Source organism: Sturnira hondurensis, unplaced genomic scaffold (assembly GCF_014824575.4).
Source record: "Sturnira hondurensis isolate 20B ecotype Veracruz unplaced genomic scaffold, ASM1482457v3 Scaffold0005493, whole genome shotgun sequence".
NCBI lineage: Eukaryota > Metazoa > Chordata > Mammalia > Chiroptera > Phyllostomidae > Sturnira > Sturnira hondurensis.
The window spans coordinates 261621-278564 of record NW_028078124.1 but is presented as its reverse complement, the minus strand read 5'-3'; the positions used below and the strand labels follow the sequence as shown (position 1 = coordinate 278564).

The 16944-nt window shown below is 41.8% G+C and overlaps 1 protein-coding gene and 1 pseudogene across 1 annotated transcript; both read right to left on the bottom strand.

Annotated features, from left to right (window-relative positions):
* Positions 1-753: 753 nt before the first annotated feature.
* On the bottom strand, positions 754-2630 carry LOC118987910 (olfactory receptor 13-like; annotated as a pseudogene).
* Positions 2631-10507: 7877 nt separating this feature from the next.
* Positions 10508-11461, bottom strand: LOC118987909 (olfactory receptor 13-like). The gene has a single exon (XM_037047251.1). The coding sequence runs from the start codon at positions 11459-11461 to the stop codon at positions 10508-10510; it is 954 nt and encodes a 317-aa protein (XP_036903146.1).
* Between the last annotated feature and the right edge of the window lie 5483 nt (positions 11462-16944).

Sequence of the window (16944 nt, the reverse complement as noted above, 5' to 3'; positions counted from 1 at the left end):
GTTCTCAATTTTTGTCATTTTTCATAGGAGACAAGTGACCACACCAATGAGAGAAAATGGTAATTCTGCCAAGGACTCTCAGCCATGCTCATTCTGCCCCCTTCCTCTCATCTCCATCATCCCAAATTTCCACCTACACTGCAAAGGCAAGAAACACAGTAGCAGAGAAAGTTCCAATGTGTCTGTGTGTTTCAGCCTGACATCCTTCGGGGTTCTCTTCTTACTGCTAGTTCCAGCAGAGTTGCATCCTTAATCCTCTTTCCCTTGAAGTCCTGGCTCCTGCCCTAATTTAAGTTCTTGATGCCTCAGAAAACACCACTATCACAGAAAGATGCAGGAAAATAGCCAAATATTTTAAGTGTACACCTGTTTTTTGAACATGAGAGTTACCAAATTTAAAATATTTCAATAATTGCTGCACAATCAGTCTCAATTCCTTTATTTTAAATATTCTGCCATTACCTGGTTTTCTACAATAAAATTTTGTCTATAAGTCCTGTTTATGGAATATATAAATTTATTTCCTTTATTCGGAATATCCCTCATGAACATATTACATGTGTGAGCACCAAGCAGAGAGCTGGAAGAGGGGCTCATTTTCTTGTGCAACATCCTCAGTGGGGAGGGACAAGAATGGGCTTTCTCGAGAGATAATCACAGGAAGGTTCAAGAACGTGTAAAAAATTCCCAAGGCCTCGAGAATTTCTATGTATCCTGAGTATCATGTGACTTCTCGGGCTCCTGTAGGCTCAGTTACTTTTTCACCATGAGGCTCTCACAAAGGTTTCTCTTTTTCAGCCTCCTTCTCAGAGCAGCGGTGACTTCTCTATTTCTCAGACTGTGGATCAGGGAATTCGGCATGGGATTGAAAAGGCTGTGAAAAAGGAGGAGGTATTTATTCCACTCCCGGGGGTCCCCATTTTGGGGTCCAACATACATGATAATGGCCATGGCATGAAACAGTCCCACCACGCAGAGGTGGGAGGAGCAGTTGAAGAAAGTTTTCTGGTGTCCCTCTGCTGACTGGATATTCAGAACGGCATGTAGAATGTGACCATCGGAGACCACACTTGTGGACACTGGTCCCTTCAGCATTGACACTGCCTCAGCGAAAACCATAACCATGTTAAGGTGGTTTGTGCACAGGAGAGTTTAAGAATGGCTAGAATTTCACAGATAAAGTGATTCACTTTCTGGGGCCCACCAAATGGCAATGGTAAGATTAACGCCAAATGTACTAGGGATAGGAGGACTCTTACAGTCCCTAGGAAGCCAGTTCCAGTGTGCCACAGACTCTCCAGCTCATGATGGTAGAATACCAAAAGGGCAGGCAGATGAACACGTATCTGTCATAGGATATCACCACCAGGAGAATATATTTGGTGAGAGCAAAAGTCAAGAAGAGAAAAGTCTGCATCATGCAGCCAACAGAGGAGATGGGCTAGGCTGGCCTCAGGATGTGGATCAGCATCTGGGGCACTGTGTTGCAGGCTTAGGCTATGTCGACAGTGGCCAGGTGGGAGAGGAAGGCGCTCTTCAGGTGCCTGGGTCTGTCCAGGAGCCAAGGAAGAAAGGGTCATGAAAGGGTGGATGGCATCACCACACTGAGGAACCATGTGGAACCTGGTGCTGTCCTTCTATACTTTTTTCATGTTTTTTCAAGAAACAGCGTAAACTACCTTCATTTTTAAATTTCAAGGCCAAAGGTTCACACCCAGAAAAATATTTAAAAAGAACTCCAATGCTTTCTTTAAGAATAAGTTTTTAATTCATATCTTAAAATGGAGATCATCTTATTCAGACTATTTTTAACTACCATTTTCACTTAAAATAGTGAACAATTTTTATGCATTAAAATAATATCCTACAGATGTCATTAATCATCAGTACAATATTCTATTATCACAAGTTATTTAATTTCTTCTTGGAAATTGTGTATTTCTCTAATGTTTACTAACATTGAGAATAACATTCTTTCAAATTGAAGTTTTCTCTACTCTCATAATTATTTCCTTAGGATGTACTCCAAAAGCAAAACTGAAGATGCTAAAGATACAGATGCTCAGAGCATTGGGTACCTACTTACACCTGCACCACTTTTTCTTTCTGACCACGTGGCGGCCTCACCTCCTTCCCATGCAGTTGTCAGTACTAAGTATTACAGGTTACAACCTAGGTGAATTTGATATGTGAATAATTTCATACAGTTTAAATTTTCATTCCCATAATTCTTTGACAGTATTCCTCCAGTGCCTCATGGGTTCCAACCTCTGTTCTAAGCTCTGGAGGGACAGCAGTGGGTGAAGTCGACATATTCTGAAGGCATGAGGGACAGTGAAGGAGTAGAGAGGTGTACCTGTCATCTGTGCCTCTTGGTTTGGGGGGAAAACGTCTCTGCCCTGGGGTGGAAACACCTTGGCGAATGCCTGCCCCTCTCTGTCCTCGACTTTACAGGATTTGTGAAACAGGACAAAGGAAGTAGGGATGTGCCTTTTCTGCTCCCGTTTTTGGTCCCGTATGTTTCTGCTGCCTCGGAGTAAAGCTTCCAGAACACCTTTTGTCCTACTGGAGGGTGGGAGCGAGCTGAAGGTTGAAATCTGGAGAGAAGTTTTGTCAAAGACATAAACCATGTTTCTCCAAGCCTCGTTAAGACCTAATTTTCATTTCTACTTGAATCCCTGTGTCTATTTCTGACATTATTACTTCAGACTTGGAACAAGGAGATGTCACAGTTAAGGCCGCCCCTAAAACACCAGGAGTAAACAAATCACGAAAACACTTGCTGAGAGTAAAAAGCACTATGAAGGAAATGAACAGGCCAAAATGACAGGGAGTGACTTGGTTCTAGGGGGCTTCCTTACGTGGGATTGTCAAGAAAGATCTTGCCAAAGAGGAGATGCATGGGTGGAATCCGGAGGACACAGGGTAGATCACCTGCGTCCAGCCAGGGTGGGCCGTGATATGCCACCCAGCAGCAGAGGCTCAGCCCCCAGACAGGGAGGACTTGGGGAGTCTGGAAACAGGAAGAAATCCAGGGGACCTGAACCGTAGTCACTGAGGCTTACATACTTGTTGAAATGGATGTAAAAGTTTGTAAGTTGGAGATGTATTGAAATATTTGGCTACCATGCAGCCACTGAAAAGGACAATGTTGAAAGAAGAAGGATAGTATAAGACTCCTTATACAGTGAAATAAAAATTTTCCAAAGAAAGTCAAAGCACAGATGTACAATGTGATCTGAATTATATTTTGATAACATGAACATATTTACTCAATATTTGTATATTTACATATATCTGGGAAAATTTTATAAATTAAACATGAAACTGTTTCTGCTGATTATCTCTAGAAAGAAGGATCATGCAGTAATGTACCTTTCATATAAATTTTATGCTAATGTGTTTTTTTGTAATGCACCCTGTGTGCTTCAATTGGAAAAAATAAGATATTTTCACTAGGGAAAAGGCCATGCTGTGACCTAGAACTGAAGCTGCACCTCATTGGTCCTCATTGGACAGTGACCCTCACCCAGCAGGCCAGGAAATGTCAGAATGGGGGCAGGTTTTCTCAGAGCTTCCAGTGGGAGAGCTAAGTCACTGCATCATGAGACACAGTTAGCCTTCAACAAGAAAGGGAGATTAAAAACCCAACCCGATTGTTCACTATAGACTTTTTCCTGAACTGATAGAAAAAAGATCAAACTCTTCTATTGTCTGAAATAGGTAAAGAAGGATGGCCCTGGCCAGTGTGGCTCCAAGGGCTGGGCATTGTTCCACAAAGCAAAAGGTCAGTGTTTTGATTCCCGGTCAGGGCACATGCCTGGGTTGCTGGTTTGGCACCAGTTGGGGTTGGGGTCAGGGCACATAGTAGAGGCAGCCAATCAATACTTCTCTCTCACATTGATGTTTCTCTTCCTCTCTTTCTATGTCTCTTTTCCTCTCTCTAAAAGAAAATAAATAAATTTGTTCAAAAAGAGTAAAAAGAATCTAAAGTCAGATGGAAAATTACCATTTGACCCACCTAAACATAAAAGACAGACCAGGTAAAGCAAACGTCTGAGTTGCACAGATCAAAGACAGTGAGCTGTGCCATTCAGATAACCACATTTCATTGCACTTTTAGTTTTCTCATTGGGAATGCAGTTTCTGGGGATTTCAGTCAAAACACAAAAGCATGACAAAATAATGAAAACCAGTGCCTGTCAACGCAGAATCAGAAGTGACAGGATACTGAGTGGTCATCTACTCCAGAATTCTTTCCATCAGTTTATAAGAAAACATTTACTAGTGCATACTGTGCATCCCAAGCTCATGACAGCTGCCTCTTGCCCTTGCCACTGCTTGAGGGAGGCATCCCAGAGTCTGCCTCTGTGAATTCCTGTACTTACATCCCTGTGGCTGACCCATGTGTTTGCCAGGACACATGTCTGATAAGAGCGCCTTGCAATCGCAAGTTTGAGAGAAATGTGATCTCTTTCTTGTGCACTTCTGTGTCTATGTCTGCTTGCATTTGGTGTTTCTCTCCAAAGGAAGTGGCCCTCTTAGACTAACTTCTGCTGACACTTTGCTGGAGCTCCAAGGAAAGTGTGGCAAATTATGGTCAGTAAAATATCTTACAAAGTTGCTCAAATATTCCTGAACTGATTCTATTGGAGCTGACAGATATACTTTTGACTTCTTATAAATTGATTTATTTTTAAATTAATGCAAGCAGAGTGCACTTAAAGGCTATATGTTGACATTCCAATCAGCAAACATGTAAGTTGGAAAACGGACTAACTTTCTGGACAACAAATTTTAAGGACCAGATGGAACATGGCCCTTTGTCGACCCACCAAGAATTGTGCTCAGGGGTCCCCCTAGATGAGGCTGAATTGGGGGCTCAGAGAATTCTTACTCCCCGAGACTTCCAGGAGCACGGACATGTTGTACATTTTTAAGTCTCTTCTGGAATAAGCATATCATCATGGAAAGTAAGGAACAAAGGGAATGGTTAAAAAAAATAGACAATGTCTTCAGAAAAGGTCCTGTCTGCATGTCTTTAGAGCAAATGAGAACCTGGAAACCTGAAAAGACTAGCTCTCTTTCCAAGGATGGTGCTTGAATGAGTCATGGAAGACCTCCAGGGGTGAAGCGAGGGTAAGAACTTGACAGGGACAGGCAGGTGGACTGAGAGCAGGGCCTGGGATGGCCCCCTGGAGTGCGACAAAGGCCAATCTCATGGGCTTCTCTGCATTCCCACTGCACCTTGGGCAGTGAGCTAGGATAACACGTGGGTTCTTCAGCAATCAAATATGCAAGTCATTACCTTCCTCTTCCCAAATGATTAGAATTGATTAGTCTAAGTACATAATTAAAACAATGGGGCTCCTAGAGTTTTGCAAACATTTTGGAAAGATGTTTTTGAAAGACACAAGCAATTACCTAGGAAAAAACTATTTGTAAATGGCAGGGACAAATAAGAAGGCAAATAGAATTCTTAGTGGAAAAAAATTCATCTGAGGTGAGCCACAGAAAAACCACATGTTCTACAGGAGCCAAGGGCACTGTGTTACAGCATTTTAGGAAGGCCAGGAGGGAAGACCTCTGTCATTACGGCTACTGACACACACAAGTTGTTGATCAGCTCATCTGTGAGCACAAGGGAAGTAGAAAAAACACACAAAAACATGAAAGCAACTCATTTTCCTTTTAAACATTAGCAATGGTTTTAGATGATGTTGCATCTAAAATTTCCCAGGTCAAGAAACCAGGTGGGTTTTGTTTGGTTGGTTTTTTTTTATGTATTTGGTTTTTGCTTTATGTTTTATCTGAGAAAAAGCCTGGAGCAGATACAATAAACAGACAGGTAATGAAATGAAAATATAAGTGACCACTGTAGCCACATATTGAAGAAAGATTGACGGTGCACAAAACAAGGGGGAAAGTTTCATGAATCTACATTTCTGTTCTTCTATAGAGTGAAATTTAGTGGGGATTGCAAAGATCAAGGTCCTTGAATAGGGGTGAGAGCAGCCTGGTTAACAATGTCCATCAGCCCATCATTCAGATCTTGAATCTTCAAGGTGGACACGAAGAGTGGGAGTCTCTTAGTCTAAGAAATGTGTTCACCCATGAAATAGTGACAACGGGCATCTAAAGGACAGGTGTGAGGAATACCAGTAATGAAATATGCACAGACTGAGCTTCAAAGGGCAGATGTGAGGAATGAAGACCAATTACCTGGTAGATATTAGTTGTTAAATATGAGTTGTTATTAATAGTATCAAAAAGACCAAAATTCAAGGGGGAATCCAAGTCACTGGGATTAGAGAGCCAGTGAAAGCATGGGAAATTCTTTCAAATTGATCTTGCTTTCCTTTTTGGTTAATTTTTACTTTCTGTAAAAAGCACAATGTTATAATTTCATTTCTATTAATGTTTTATATGCTATTTTTTAAAATTAAGTTTTCAAAAAATTTAAAGAAATGTAGGAATCTTTTAAAGAAACATCACTGCTGGACTGGAGAAGAAAATCAGGATTTAAAACTCAAAAGGAAGTTCTGCTGTACAAACTATCCCAATGGGAGAGGGAAGGATGGAGAGAGAGGAGAGGGAGCTCAACTGCTGCATGAAAAGTGAGGGGGCATATCTGGGACACATAACACTGACACAAACAACAAGTGTGTCACGCAGAGTGAGCGCCCTGGGGTGTCATGTTGGGTGCTGCAGATTGGTCCGATTTTCATGCTGAGAAATTATTTACCATCTTCAACAGTTACTTTGACCCTAACAATTGCCATAGTTTCAAAAACAAACTTGGAATCTGCGGGTGGCAGCCTGGATTCAAATCCCAATTCTGCTCCAGACCACTCTCTGGGCCTCTCTGCTCCTCCGCTTCGACACCTGCAGAAACCTGGGGAACAGCAGATCACACCACCTAAGAAAGCTGAGAGAATGACATGAATTAACTGACATAAGGCACTTAATAAGTGCCTAGAGATATATTAGGGATTTTAACAACCAACATTGGAGAGAAACTTCTGGATCCAATAACCATAAGGAAACAGAATACATGCTTAATATTTCTGCACTAAAATAAAGACCAGACAGAGAATCTTAATGAAGACAGACAGTGGGTTTGACCTGTAAGAGTAAGTCAGTTGGATTCTGGACAAGTGAGGCGTGGGGCCTGTCTGGTGAGACAGTGTTCCCATGAATCTGCAGGGACAAGCAGGAAACAGGATGGGGAGGAAAGATCAGAGTCAGGGCAAGTAAACCACCTATCTGTGACTGCAGGGGTGGGGGGTTCATTGCAGGAAGTGGCACCTGGTTCCAGTGGAACCTGGGTCAAGTGGCCCTGAAGGTCTTGATAGCTCTGTAGCAGGATCACATTCTACATAAGTGGCTTGCCTATTCCACCTCTCTGAAACTGTCATAGCCAAGTCAGGAGCCGCCAGCCACATGAGGACTATGAGGAGGGTCCTAGAGGGTCAGAGGCATCAGGGCCACACTATGGGCAGAGGGAGCAGCCCCTGGTGATGTCCTCATGTCCTTGGTTATGGAGACAGGCTTACGACCACACATGCAAGGCATTTTTTCACCTACACTTAAAGCCAGTCACTTCATTCACCCCCTTCCCCATCTTCCACCTGCAAACCCTTCCACAGGGCTAATGAGCATTCATTACTTACAGTGGTATAATCTATGTTCCATTCTCCAAACATGGCCTTGGACTTAGAGGAAACCTCACAGAGAGGGAAAGAAAAAAGATTGAATCTCCTCTCTGAAAGGGACTCCTCGAAAGTGAAGGGAAGACGCAGCTCTCATGAGAGAACTTGATGATTGACTTGCTTTTACCAGTGAAGGCCTTTTTTCTCTCTTCACTGGAACCCACCTCCCTCCCCACAGATGCAGAGGATGATTCAGGGACAGACCCTGGGGATTTACATCCACTCACACTCTCGCCAGAGAGATTGAAAAGCTTTGCTACCCTCCTATGGCGGTGAACCAGTGAGTGCATGTCCCACGTCCATGCATTTTGCTCTCTCAGTACCCCAGGGGAATTGGTGTGTGTTCATTTGGGAGTTGTGAGTCTGTATGTACGCATGTTTGGGATTGGGTGAGGCCAGGATGTGTCTAAAGTATGCACATCCTGGCATAGAAAATAAAAATTCAGCCATGAGTTACTTTTCCTCAATATTTATTTTATCAATCTTAAATTGCTCTATTTTAATTCCTTCTCTTTAATTGTGGAGGTGAATCTGTGGTTTCTTGATCTCTCGTGGTAGGGGCCTCAGAAATCCTGTTAAGACACTATTTCAGAGAAATTGTTACCTTCGAAGGAGAACATGTGACTGCCAAATAATCACTCTGCATTGCTCACACAAATTTTGACCTGGAGGTTTAGATATACCTCTCCCTCAATTTTCTATGGTTTGCTTTTGATTTCAAACATCTCCAGATTTCTGAGCCACATTTTTGTTTCTTCGTCATGGGTTAAACCCCACAGCTAAAACAAAAAATGAATCTCTCTCTCACTGATAACGTTTGATGATTGCAAAGTCCTTCCCATTGTAACTTTCTAATTGTGTCTTAGTTGAGTTCTCTAGAGAATCTTAATTCTGAAACTGTGTTGGAAGGAGCCCTTCACAATAACAGCAGTATGTTTAATGTACTCGTGAGCAGAAAACATATTGTAGTATGTACTAGAAGACAAATTATTTTTTTCCTTAAAATAATCTGTTTCCAATTAAGTCTTACATCACTCACCTTTCTATTCTCCAGCACACACTGACTGCCCAGTAAAAACCTCCCCCCCAATACTGCCACTCTTGAAATTCTCACTCCTTGTCATGAGTCCACCTCATCCTTTCATCATCCACTTGAGTTCAGTAACACTCCCTGTCCATGACAGTGCTCCTGGAGCCCTCTTCAGCTGTCTCACCTGGAGCTAGACTCCCTGTGCTGCCAGACGGAATGCCCATGTGGTAATGCCCTTCACTGTTGTGGTGAACTCACTTTTTTTTACTTTTAATATTATCTCATTGCTCATCTTTCCTGCATTTTACCAGCAAAACAAGATTATTCTACAAAAATAAATTTCACCCATCAATACCCAAAAAGTGCTAAAAGAATGATTTGGTGCATGTTCATTCAGATATGCATAATTACCATTCTAATTCTTTAAAAAAATTTTAAATCCTTACCCGAGGATATGTTCATTGATTTTAGAGAGAGGGGAAGGAGCAGAGAGAGAAACATCCATCACCTCCCTCACAAACACACACTGACTGGGGACTGAAAACACAATGTTTTGGTGTAGGGGATGATGCTCCAACCAACTGAGCCACCCAGTCAGGGACCCACTTTGATTTCTTTTGATGAGGATAATGCAATGGCATTTAACACACCTGACAGTGGGTATGAAGAGGTGTCATGGTTTATCATCTTTTTTAAACATTTTTGCTGCTAATTTTTGAAACACTTGAGTATTTCCCTTTGATGCAGTTTAAGTATTCAGGTTTAATTTAGTGTATAATTTGAGGAAAGTTTTGAAAAAGGCTCTATATACCTTTACCACTACTTTTTAACTGTGCTCTATTACTTCATAATTGTGTTGGAGTTTCATGCTAAATGGTTATTTAACTCACCTCACATCTCTTACTTTAGAGAGCAAATTATTACTGATAATTTATAGCCTCCTATCACTGGTCAAACAGCCATCACGGCAATTACACAGTCTGATCTTATTCATGAGAATGTGCTCAGCTTTGGTCATCTCCCATAGGAGTCAAGTGACCAAACCAATGAGAGAAATAGTAATTCTCCCAAGAAGTCTCAGCTATGTCCATTCTGCCTTCTTCCTCTCGTCCCCACCATCCCAGATCTCCACCTACACTGCAGGGGCAGAGAAACACAGCAGCAGAGAAAGTTCCAATGTGTCTGTGTGTTTCACCTGACACCCTTCAGGGTTCTCTTTTTGCTGTTAGTTTTGTCAGGGTTACACCATTAATCTTCATTCTCTTGAAGTCCTGCTCCTGCTCTTTCTAATTTAAGTTATTGATGCCTCAGAAAACATCGCTGTCATAGACATATGCAGGAAAACAACCAAATATTTTCAATGTAGACCCATTTTTTAAAATGACCATTGCCAAATTTAAAATATTTCAATAATTGCTATGTAATTGGTCTCAACTCCTCTATTTTACATATTCTGCCAATACCTTTGTTTATTCAGTAAAATTTTCTCTACATATCCTGATTATGAAATATATAAACTTATTTCATCTTATTCAGAATATCCCTCATGACCATATTACAAGTGCATGCACCAAGCAAGGAAGTGGAAGAAGAACTCATTTCCTTCTGCAGCGTCTTTGTAGAGAGGCAGCAAAATGGACTTCCTCAGAAGAGAGTTACAGAAGAAGTTCAAGAACAGGAAAAGGATGCCCTAGACTTAGAGCATCTCTCTGAATTCCTGTCCACATATCAGGTAAGGAGACACATTGGGTCTGTCTATATTCAGTTATTTTTTATCAGTGAGGCTCTCATGAAGGTCTCTCCTTTTCAGCCATCTTCTTAGAGCAGCATTGACGTCTCTGTTCCTTAGACTGTAGATCAGGGGATTCAGCATGGGATTAAATAGGCTGTGAAACAGGAGGAGGTATTTATTTTGCTCCTGGGAGTTCCCATGTTGGGGCACAACATACAAAATAATGGCTGTGCCATAAAAGAGCCCCACCACACATAGATGGGAGGAACAGGTGGAGAAAGCTTTCCAGCGCCCCTCTCCTGACTGGATCTTCAGGATGGCATGTAGAATGTGAGCGTAGGAAACCACAATCGTGAACAGCGGTCCGACCATCATCAACACTCCCGCGACCATAGTCACAAGCTCGTTAAGGTGTGTATCTGCACAGATGAGTTTGAGAACAGCTACTAGCTCACAGAAAAAGTGATTCACTTTCTGGGGCCCACAGAAGGGCGATGGTAAGAGTAACATCAAATGTACTAGGGCCGGTAGGACTCCTATAGTCCAGGAAGTCACTGCCAGGGTGAGGCAGACTCTCCAGCTCATGATGGTAGAATATCGAAGGGGCAGGCAGATGGCAACGTATCTGTCGTAGGACATCACCACCAGGAGAAGACATTCGGTGGCAGCAAAAATCAAGAATAGAAACGTCTGTGTCATGCAGCCAGCAAAGGAGATAGGTTGGGCTGGCCTCAGGAGGTTGACCAGCATCTGGGGCACGGTGTTGCAAGCATAGGCTATGTCAACAGTGGCCAGGTGGGAGAGGAAGAAGTACATGGGGGTGTGTAGTCGGGAGTTCAGTGATATGAGCCCCAGGATAACCCCATTGCCCAGCAGGGTGAAGGTGAAGAACAGGGAGAAGACACCAAACAGGAGCACCCGCATCCTTGGACTGAGCAGGAAGCCCACTAGGAGGAACTCTGTGACCAAAGTCTGGTTGCCACCCATTTTCCTGGGAAGAAACAAGGGAGAGACCTCATCAAGTCTGAGTGTCCATGGCGTGAGTTTAACATGGTAGATCTGTGTGTGTCATGTATGTCATTGCTTATTCCCTCAGAAAACATCTTCAGTGACACTTCTGTCTTGTTCATCAGTTACTAAGTGAGTACTATCTACACATGGCAAATGACACAAAAGATAATTTTTTTCTCCTAGATAAATTAAATGCCAATGTTCGATTACACTGTTCCGTGAATCTTACCTTCATTTCCAGAGTTCCACCACAGTTCCTAAAACATTAACATACCTGCTCTCGACACTCAGAGTGGACACCTTCAGTGGACCCTTTCCTCAGACAGCGCAACTCCTTCAGAGGTCTGCCTGAGAGGAATCCCGATTCCCAGTGCACATACAGCCACCGTGGTGAGGGGGCTGTGGGCCTGCATCTGCACACACACACACACACACACAAGTGTGGGAAGGAGGCCCTGGAACCTGTGGGAGATCCTTTTATTAGGGGATCTCACAGTTTTGTTCATTCATAAGATGACTTATTGGTCAGCCTTCTAATTTGTACTGGCAGCATCATCTTGAATTAAGTTGAGAGCCTAGCAGGCAGACTGCCACAACTTTAGCTGCATTTAAGGGAGAGAACTTTCCCTTTTGACTTTTGTACTCAAAGATGTTCTACTCTCATCATGCTGTTTCATGGTGACATATTACCCATTACACACTTAACCCTATATGAATATTCATATTCTATGTCTCTATGTGTGAATAAAGTATATGGTATATATATAATTCCATACAAAGTTACATGCACATGCATATACTTTTACTATAATTACGTGCAAGTGTGCACAGTACTTGTTATTTTCTGTACTATTTTCTATTCTATTTCATTAGTAAAATGCTGGTTGTATGATTTCTTATTGGGTCATGGCCTGGGATTGAAAACTACTGATCAATAGCCAAGGCTAGAGCCTAAGCTCTAACTATACACTCATATCCTGAGAAACTTTATCATATTTTACAGCTTAACTCTAACATAAAAACATTACTCATCATGCATCTTTACTTTCTGGTGTTTACAATCTTTAGGAAAGAACTTGTCCCAGGGTGGGAATTCCAAGGTTTCACTTGTAACTATTAAACCACTGCTTCTGTTTCCTTGTCTCTCTGACTTCATATTCTTCTTCAGTTCCAGCAGCCATCTGAATTTCACTAAAATAAGGATTTCAAAAAAATCCACAATTGTGGTCCTATATGAATTCTCCATTCAAATTTTCTCATAAGTTAATATTTGCAAGGTCTGATAAGCAATAGTGTAAAAGTTTCACCCTGCTTCAAAGGAAGAACCAGAATTCACAGCAGAAACACTTGCAGATAGTCTTATCTTAGTCCAAGAATTAATATCATAACAGTTGGAATCACCTTCATGAAGAAAGCTGGTTGTTTTAGTAAGACCAAGCTTTACGTGAGTGAGGGCTTTAACTCGAAGATTTGGATTCCCATGTTATGGGAGAAGGCGAGCAAGAAAAATGCTCAGTTCTCTTCCAGTCATAGGATTCCTTGGCCCTAAATGTACAGAAAAGTGTTAGCCATTTTGTTTCAGGTTTGTTGCCACATTTGGGGAGAAAGAGGATAGCAATGCTATTTCTAAAATGTCCTATAATGAAGCAAACAGTAAACTTAATGAGAAGAACCAGTGACTGTCATCTCATATTTCTCCTTTCTGCTGAAGTAGCTAAAACACAAAATAAAATCCCACAGACATTTACTGAATATACTCCATGTTGATCCGCACATCTTGGCTGAAGACATACAAGACAATTTCTATCTGCTGGTGTAGAGAACCTGCTTGGAGTGACAGGTCTGTTAAAATGACTCAAAAGATAATTCTCACATTCAAATAACTCACCAAATGGAAGTTCACTGTGAAAAATAAAACCTTCAGGACACTCTTCTGTAACAAACTCCTTTTCTGGTCAATTATGTCATGAAAACCTGACTGAGTTTCATGGGACAATGGAAACACTCGAAAGCAACTCTCTCAAACAGCTAATATATCTGATCATTTAAACAAAGAATTTTATACTAAATGTATCAAGGTAAAGATCGATATTAGGTATATCTAAACAAGATGGTGACTGAGATGATCCTACTAGCTAAGGCTGTACATAGTAAATGCCTACAATTGACAAACAATAACAATTCTGTTCTGCACTGTGATTCCTCATCACAGCCCGTGTGAATTTGAATAAGGACAAAGACTGGACAACTTATGAAACTTACCACAGATTTACAGGTAAACTCAAGAGAACCAGCTGAATGTGGCCTGGGTGGAGCAAAAACACGCTAATATAGAGAAAACATCTGTGAGTTACTGTTGAAGTTGCCATCTCATAAGCATCTCTTAGGAGAAAAGTGCTGGAAGAAGAAGACATGATTTGTTCTCTGCTCCACTCCACCACCTCTCCATATACTTCTGAGTGTTTGGTGTAGGGATGGATAAAGACCCACCAGGAACACTGCCATCAGCTCCCTTCCAGGCTAAAGGGGTTCTCCAGGGACTAATATCTGGTGTTCTCCACAGGGACACCTGTCACAAGACACTGGGTATGATGGTTCCTTCACTCACTGTGGGGTCCATGTTCATCCATGTAGAAGCTCTAGAATGATTTATGGGACTCTTTAACACATTACAGTGACCACACCTTGCATTCATTATGGCTCAAGACGTCAATTTCCCCACCTACTAACAATGCAAATAGGGTAGGTGGTACACAGGGCAGCTGAGGCTCATAGGTTTTTCCCATCTTTTAGTATTGGCTGAGTTTTATCTCACACCTGGCTGGAACATGTATCCTCTGTAATTTAGCTCTTTGAAAATATGGGAACTCAACAGTGAACAGATAGCATACTGGTGTAGTACAAGAGTAGAGGCTTTCATACAACAGAATGGTTACAAGGATACTGGGAAACTACAACAGGAAACACAGAGCTCTCAGATGAACAATCAGAAATGTGTGAGGCTGCTCTTTCTACAGTACAAGGACACAGAGCAGAGTCTAGGTGATTAGATTCCAGAAGGTCAGAGTGAGGGTTCACACTTGATCCTATGAGGAGAAGGGGAACCCCAGTGGCACAGTGGCCCCAGCAGGGAATGACAGGGCTGGCCCTGGCAAGCTGAGTAACTAAGGCTGGGCAGGGAGGCTTCTGCTGCCACTTCCAAGAGCTGCTGGGCAAGGCTGACAAGAAAGGGAGGCAGACGGAAAGCAGCAAGGTCCTTTTCCCTGCTCTAGGCTCCCAGTCTACTTTAGAGTTCTCTACCTGCACCACGTAAACAATTGGAACCCAGTGAAATCAATAATCTGCCCTGGATGGTGTGGTTCACTAGGTTATAGCATCGTCCCTTAAATAGAAAGGTCCTGGGTTTGGTTCCTGGTCAGAGAACACACTGTATTTAGTTTGAGAGTTTGGTCCCAGTCAACACACATACATGCTTCGTGTATATATATATTGATTCGTAAGAAGGTGCTGTGTATATTTTCCTCAGAGTGAGTTTGAATGCACAGGAAGAGGAGAACTTGAAGCTGAAGCACCTACTGCCTGAGGTGGGTTCCCAGGGTCATGAATCACACAGGCCCTTTTTTTCCAGACCACAAGGGCAAGATCCAGGGGAGCTCAGGAGACTTCTTGACCAGAGAGCTTTACACTCTGCCTACCTAAAGCCCACCCATTTCCCAGACACATACCTGTGGAGTCCAGGGAACAAATTACAAAGCATCTTCCCAACATTCCATGTCTTCCCTACTGAGGACAACAAACCTGCCCTTTTGTTCTCAACTCCATCCTTGGTATCTTTGGTTGTGACTATATGTGAGTGTGTGAGTGACTGTGTCTTTGGTAATAGCAGAGAAGTGAGAACTCAGGAGAAATGTCAGGGTGGTCCTACTCAGCAGAATCTTGGCATGAAAATGTAACAGGCAGAAAAATCAGATGTTACAGGGCATGTCACAGCACAGTCTCCACATTCCCAAGTATCTGGATTCTGAGCAGCTGATCTGAGGTGAACACTGCCTCTGTACCACTGTGGAGAATGGCTTAAGCTTCATGATGCGGTGCGTGTGGCCCCCATGGAGCTTGTTAAGGTGAGCACCTCAAAGGACTGGTTCCTCCCAAAGGAGTGAATTATCTTTGTCTGCTGAAAAGTGCTGTTTACTGGGAAACCCATAGAGATTGAAGACTATTTTCTTTTATTTGGGGACCTTGAAGTGACTTCAAGAACACTGAATGGCTATCCTGAGGTTGGATTCATTTGGCACTGCTGTTCACATTGACCTGCAATAGTAAACACTGATCTCGAACACTGCAGTTTTGGAAGAGGCATGGGGTGAGAGATTAAGTTCTGGGCTAGGAGCATATAAAATACATTACGTCACTTGGAGTGATGAGATTCCATAGAAAGTGCTTGTTCAGGGGAGATGCACAAAACCTCAATAATCTTTAGAGCAGTGTGACATAATAGTCAATTGCCCAAATCCAAAAAGCACAGGCAATAAAAGAACAAACAAAGACTTCAACATAAAAAAATGAAAGCTAAAAATCACATGATCATAGCAATTCATGCTGAAAAAACATTTAATACAGTACAGTACCCATTTATGGTAAGAACACGCAGCAAAGCGGAAATAGAGGGAGCATACCTCAACATAACAAAGGCCATATATGAGAAATCTATAGCTTACACCACACTCAATGGGCAAAATATAAAAGCTTTCTTCCTAAGATCAACAACAAGACAAAGTGTCCACTTCCACCACTTTTATTCAACATAGTATCACAAGTTCAGGACGCAGCAATCAGACAACAAAAAGAAATAACAGAAATCTAAATTTGAAAGGAGAAAGTAAACATGTCACTGTTTGCAGATAACATGATAGTGTACATAGAAAATCCTATAGGATCCACCAAAAAGTACTTGACCTAATCAGTCAATTTTCAAAATAGCAGGATGCAAAATTGATATTCAGATTAAAAGCATTTTTGCCAACCAACAATGAAATATCAGAAACAGAAACTAGAAAAAAAATTCCTTTTACTATGGCCACAAGAAAAACAAAGTTCAAGTATGTAGGAATAACCTGAACCAAGGAGGTAAAGGACCTTTACTTAGAAAACTATACAACACTGAAGAAAGAAATTAAGGAAGATACAAATAAATGGAAGCACATGTGGTGTTCATGGATTGGAAGAATTAACATCATTAAAATGTCCATACTACCTAAAGCAAGCCATAGACTCAATGCAATCTTCATGAACATACCAATGGCATGTTTCACAGATGTACAATTAATATTTAAAAAATATGTATGGAACCAAAAACAACCCCAAAGAGTCTCAGCAATCTTAAGAATGAGGAACAAAGTAGGAGGGATCACAATACCTCACATCAGACTATATTACAAGGCCACTGTAAGAAAACAAGT

Bases quoted from the DNA above. Each gene is read 5' to 3' on its own strand.
- LOC118987909 (XM_037047251.1), bottom strand. From the start codon at position 11,461: ATGGGTGGCAACCAGACTTTGGTCACAGAGTTCCTCCTAGTGGGCTTC.